At 50.1% G+C, this 6,000-nt stretch overlaps 1 protein-coding gene across 3 annotated transcripts in view; it reads right to left on the bottom strand.

Annotated features, from left to right (window-relative positions):
- The window catches only part of POLR3C (RNA polymerase III subunit C), a 28,131-nt gene continuing 22,131 nt past the window's right edge, over window positions 1–6,000 (bottom strand). For 2 of the 3 annotated variants that reach the window (XM_040333936.1, XM_040333937.1), the window contains exons 12-15: window positions 5,403–5,504; window positions 5,206–5,255; window positions 3,605–3,754; window positions 1–186 (exon numbers count right to left, since the gene is read on the bottom strand). In XM_040333936.1, coding sequence (XP_040189870.1) covers window positions 105–186; window positions 3,605–3,754; window positions 5,206–5,255; window positions 5,403–5,504 — 384 coding nt within the window. In that variant the 3' untranslated portion in view covers window positions 1–104. The remainder of the gene's footprint in view (window positions 187–3,604; window positions 3,755–5,205; window positions 5,256–5,402; window positions 5,505–6,000) is intronic. The other variant, XM_040333938.1, reaches the window with a different exon arrangement.

Here is a 6,000-nt window from a genome sequence, read left to right as displayed (position 1 = left end):
GCTTGTGAAACAGACTTTTATTTCCAATGTGGAACAGATAGGACAGCGTTATATTCAGAAGACGGTGGGTGATGAACAAGCTCCTCCTCCTACTCCTCCCCCGCTCAGGGTCTGGCCTTTGTGCTGTTAATATAAGACTCCAGTATAAAGATGGTGTCATCCACCTGAATCTCACTGGCGTCCAACCTGGAGAGGGAGACAAAACAAATCAAAATAAATAAATATGGATGCCTTCGGCCTCATTCACACTGGCGTACTACAGTGCATGCCCACACGAGGGCAGTGTTTACCCGCATTAGGGATGGACAGGTGTTCCATGCAGGCAATTTATTTCTTATACACTTAGAATTTATTTTTCTATATATCTATCAAGTTCTATTGGCATGTTTTTAAAAGTATTTTCTTTTAGCTTCATCTATAATATAATTATATATATATACACAATTATTAGGATGTGCACCCGCCTATGGGGTGTGTGTCTATATATATTATATTGAAAAGTTGTTCCAACTTTATCAGGCCCTTTCTTTTTCTCTATTCCTCCTCTCTCCCTCTCCTTCTTTCTCTCCTTTATCTCTCTCTCTCTCTCTCTTCCTCCTCCCTCTTATTCCCCCCTCTCTTCCTCCCTCTCTCTATTCCTCCTCTCTCTCTTCCCCCTTCACCCCATCTTCCTCCTTCTCATTCATCTCTCTCTGTCTTTCTCCTTCTCTCTCACTCTCTCTTCCTCCTCTCTCTCTCTCCCTCCTCCTTCTCTCTCTCCTCCTCCTTTTCTCCCTCTTCCTCATTTTCTCTCTCTCTCTTCCTCCTCCTTCTCTCTTCCTCCTCCTTCTCTCTTCCTCCTCCTTCTCTCTTCCTCCTTCGCTCTCTCTCTTCCTCCTCTCTCTCTTCCTCCTCCTCCTTTTCTCCCTCTTCCTCCTCATTTTCTCTCTCTCTTCCTCCTCCTTCTCTCTCTCTCTCTCTCTTCCTCCTCTCTCTCTTCCTTCTCCTCTCTCTTCCTTCTCCTCTCTCTTCCTCCTTCCCTCTCTCTTCTCCCCCTTCCTCCTCATTTTCTCTCTCTCTCTTCCTCCTCCTCTCTTCCTCCTTCTCCTCTCTCTCTATTCCTCCTTCTCCTCTCTCTCTTCTTCCTTCTCCTCTCTCTCTTCTTCCTTCTCCTCTCTCTCTTCTTCCTTCCCCTCTCTCTCTTCTTCCTTCCCCTCTCTCTTCTTCCTTCTCCTCTCTCTCCCTCTTCCTCCTCATTTTCTCTCTCTCTCTTCCTCCTCCTCTCTTCCTCCTTCTCCTCTCTCTCTATTCCTCCTTCTCCTCTCTCTCTTCTTCCTTCTCCTCTCTCTCTTCTTCCTTCTCCTCTCTCTCTTCTTCCTTCCCTCTCTCTCTTCTTCCTTCCCCTCTCTCTTCTTCCTTCTCCTCTCTCTCCCTCTTCCTCCTCATTTTCTCTCTCTCTCTTCCTCCTCCTCTCTTCCTCCTTCTCCTCTCTCTCTATTCCTCCTTCTCCTCTCTCTCTTCTTCCTTCTCCTCTCTCTCTTCTTCCTTCTCCTCTCTCTCTTCTTCCTTCCCCTCTCTCTCTTCTTCCTTCCCCTCTCTCTTCTTCCTTCTCCTCTCTCTCCCTCTTCCTCCTCATTTTCTCTCTCTCTCTCTCTTCCTCCTCCTCCTCTCTTCTTCCTCCTCCTCCTCCTCTCTCTCTTCCTCCTCTCTCTCTTCTTCCTCCTCCTCTCTCTCTCTTCCTTCTCCTCTCTCTCTCTTCTTCCTTCTCCTCTCTCTCTCTCTCTTCTTCCTTCTCCTCTCTTCTTCCTTCTCCTCTCTCTCTCTCTTCTTCCTTCTCCTCTCTCTCTCTTCCTCCCTCTCTCTCTCTCTCCCTCTTCCTCCCTCTCTCTCCCTCTTCCTCCCTCTCTCTCCCTCCCTCTCTTCCTCCCTCTCTTCCTCCTTCTCCTATCTCTCTCTTCTTCCTTCTCCTCATTTTCTCTCTCTCTCTCTTCCTCCTCCTTCTCTCTTCCTTCTCTCTCTCTTCCTCTCTTCCATCTCCTCTCTTCTTCCTTCTCCTCTCTCTCTCTTGTTCCTTCTCATCTCTCTCTCTCTTCTTCCTTCTCTCTCTCTTACTCCTCTCTCTTCCCTCTCTCTTCCTCCTTCCCTCTCTCTTCCTCCTTCCTTCCCTCCCTCTTCCTCCTCCTCTCCCTCTCTTCCTCCTCTCCCTCTCTTCCTCCTCTCCCTCCTCCTCTCTCCCTCCTCCTCCTCCTCTCTCTCTTCCTCCCCCTCTCTCTCTTCCTCCCCCTCTCTCCCTCCTCCTTCTCTCTCTCCTCCTCCTTTTCTCCCTCTTCCTCATTTTCTCTCTCTCTCTTCTTCCTTCTCCTCTCTCTCTCTCTTCTTCCTTCTCCTCTCTCCCTCTTCCTCCCTCTCTCTCTCTCCCTCTCTCTCCCTCTTCCTCCCTCTCTTCCTCCTTCTCCTATCTCTCTCTTCTTCCTTCTCCTCTCTCTCCCTCTTCCTCATTTTCTCTCTCTCTCTCTCTCTCTCTCTCTCTCTCTTCCTCCTCCTTCTCTCTTCCCTCTCTCTCTCTTCCATCTCCTCTCTTCTTCCTTCTCCTCTCTCTCTCTTGTTCCTTCTCATCTCTCTCTCTCCTTCCTTCTCTCTCTCTTACTCCTCTCTCTCTTCCCTCTCTCTTCCTCCTTCCCTCTCTTCCTCATTCCCTCTCTCTTCCTCCTTCCTTCCCTCCCTCTTCCTCCTCCTCTCCCTCTCTTCCTCCTCTCCCTCTTCCTCCTCTCCCTCCTCCTCTCTCTCTTCCTCCCCCTCTCTCTCTTCCTCCTCCTCTCCCTCTCTCTTCCTTCTCCTCCTCTCCCTCTCTCTTCCTTCTCCTCCTCTCCCTCTCTCTTCCTTCTCCTCCTCTCCCTCTCTCTTCCTTCTCCTCCTCTCCCTCTCTCTCTCTCTTCCTCCTCCTCCTCTCCCTCTCTCTCTTCCTCTCTCTCTTCCTCCCCCTCTCCCTCTCTCTCTTCCTCCTCCTCTCCCTCTTCCTCCTCCTCTCCCTCTCCCTCTTCCTCCTCCTCTCCCTCTTCCTCCTCCTCTCCCTCTCCCTCCTCCTCCTCCTCTCCCTCCTCCTCCTCCTCTCCCTCCTCCTCCTCCTCTCCCTCTTCCTCCTCCTCTCCCTCTTCCTCCTCCTCTCCCTCTCTCTTCCCCTCATGATCTTCAGGAGCTAATTTACTGACCTATTAGCTCTGAAGAAGAGGGGGGGAGGGGGGCTGTTCCCCAAAAACACATGGAAGCTCCTGCAAGCTTTGTCACTCCGATAAAGTTCTATGATACACAAGGCGACATGACCATCTGTTACCCGGGGGCTCCTCGATACTGATGTCACCCGGGGGCTCCTCGATACTGATGTCACCCGGGGGCTCCTCGATACTGATGTCACCCGGGGGCCACACATAATATATGTAACTAGGGAAAACTGTAAAGGGCTACATAGATATAAAGAGAAGAGGAGAGGAGATTGGTGGGCACACTGCTAGAGAATAGCAGGACTCTACGTTTCATTGGTGACATTACTGGCTTCTTGGGTGGGAGGGGCCACAACAGGTACTAAAGGGCCGCGGGTCGGGGGCCCCAGGACCCTAGAGGGTCTTACTTGTTGACGTTGCGTTTGAGGCTCTCCAGCTGCTGTCGTTCGGGCGCTGTGATCATCTCCTCGATCTCCTGGAGTTGGGCCTCCTCGGCCCCCGTGGCCTGCATGGAAGCGATGATCGCCTCGATCCTCTGAGACTTCTCCAGCAGGCGCCTAAAAACCACCAAAACAAACATTTTTAATTCATTTTTTATTTTATTTGCCGCAGTCTTTTTTTTTCCTGTGCAATACAGCCAGGGCTACCAATAGGAAGGGGGCGGGGGCATTCTCACACCAGGCTGGGGTCCCATTGGGTCAGCGGGGTCGTCTGACCCCAGAAATGGCTACCTGTGTGTGTGTCCCCACCTGCTACTGACCCCTCTAGTACAGTAAAGTATTAAAGGCTCTGTTGTCAGAGGACGGGGGAGGGGAATGGAGGGGGGGGGAGAGAGGGAGGGGCTGTGTGGGGTCCCACAAATCAAGCTGCAGTAGCAACTATAATGTTTTAATGCCCTTCTGTAGTAAGTAGTCAGTCCTACGGGTGACATTATGAGGCAGCAGCCACAGCCAGAGCTCTTTGCTATTGGCTGAAAACACAGCAACAGCCACGCCCACGGGCATGTTGAACTGGACAGAACCCTGGGACATGTAGTCTCCACGTCACCCCTGCTCCTTGCCCATTGCCATTCCACAGGAAGGAGAAGAATGGGACTGGAGAGGTCACTCGAGGAGGAGAAAAAAAAAAAAATAATAATAATAATAATAATAATAATTAAAAAAAAAGCACAAGGGACATAATCTTAAGTTGCTATGATGTGTCCCTTATGGTGATGCCCCTTCTACTAAATTAAATCTTCCTCCGTCCATGCCCACCCAACCCCCACCATTGTAATCATCTGGCATGCTGGAGGTTAATAGAACTAAGGGGGCTGTCATTAGTAGAGCCCGACTAAGCCCACCCTTGAAAATGATTCAATTTGAAGCCCAACTTTAACCAAAACCTTTCATTCTCGATGGATCAGTCGGTCAAGGGGCAGAGCCTCTGTCAGGTTTTTATTGCGGTCTGTGTCCCCATTGACTGTCACTTCCTGCCAGGACAGGAAGTGATTGACCAATTTTCCTTTCACTTCCTGCCAGGAGAGGAAGTGATTGACCAGTTTTCCTATCACTTCCTGTCCTGGCAGGAAGTGACAGTCAACGGGGGACACAGATACAGCGAAACCTCGGATTGCGAGTAACGCGATTAACGCAATTAGAGCAATATATATGTTGTCTCGCCAACACGAGCAGGATTCAAGCCACGGCGGTGTGCAGTACCGCGTTTGGCCTGAGGTGCCAGGGTGGAGCTGTTCGGAAATACTCGGTTCTCGAGCCTTTCCGAGTTCAGCTGCGCCGTCCCCGAGAATTTTCGAGGCTCTCCGGCGCCCCCCCCTCACCTCTGGCCACATGCGGTATTGCATGCCATGCGGAACGAATTATCTTGGTTTCCATTGACTTCTATGGGGAAACTCGCTTTGATATGCAAGTGCTTTGGATTACGAGCATTCCCCTGGAACCGATCATGCTCGTAATCCGAGGTTCCGCTGTAAAGCCATTACAAAAGGAAAAGAGATCCAGGAACGTACTTGTTTTCTTTGGTCTCGGACTGTCTTCTCTCAATCAGGTTGGCGACCGTCTGTATGGAAAAGACAAGATAGTGTGCATTTAACATATTTTATGTGTTATTTATACTACAACCCCCCTCCCCCCCCCTCGGAAGTTCACTGGCCCTTCTATTGTTAGAGACACTGGGAAGAGCGGCTGACGCTCGCGGCACGGATACCTTGTAGCATCGGTGTAGTAGCATGCGCGCGGTGGGTAACGGCTTCACTGTGTACAGGTAGAATGTTCTGGAGGGGGCGTGGTCAGGGGTTTTGGGGATTTCCTGTACAATGCAAGAAAAAAAAAAAAGAATACGTAATTAGTGCGATGATTGAATCAAATGAAAAATCATGCATTGGTTGTCAATGTGCCAACCCCTCCCCCAAAATCCCATCCTTAAATAATGGTCAATGGAGATCCCCCAGTAACATCCCTTTTTTATACTGGTGGTCAGCGAGGAGCCCCAGTAATAATCCCTTACATTGGTGGTCAACAGAAAGCACCAGTGGCATCCTCTCCTACATTGGTGGTCAGCGAGGAGCCCCAGTAACATCTCCTCTTAAATTTGGTGGTCGGTGAGGAGCTCCCATTATAGTGCCACTATGATGTCACAATTCTCCTTTTTGGAGAGTTTCCCTCTTGCCTCCAGTTTCTTCAGGCCACAGAGTGAAGGGAAATCTCTCCAAGGGCTTTAGATATACCATGTTTAGGCAAAGCTATGGTGAGCTCCAGTAACATCTCTTCTTACATTGGTGGTCAGTGAGGAGCTCCAGTAACAT

Source organism: Rana temporaria, chromosome 13 (assembly GCF_905171775.1).
Source record: "Rana temporaria chromosome 13, aRanTem1.1, whole genome shotgun sequence".
Lineage (NCBI taxonomy): Eukaryota > Metazoa > Chordata > Amphibia > Anura > Ranidae > Rana > Rana temporaria.
This window is presented reverse-complemented; position numbering and strand designations above follow the sequence as displayed.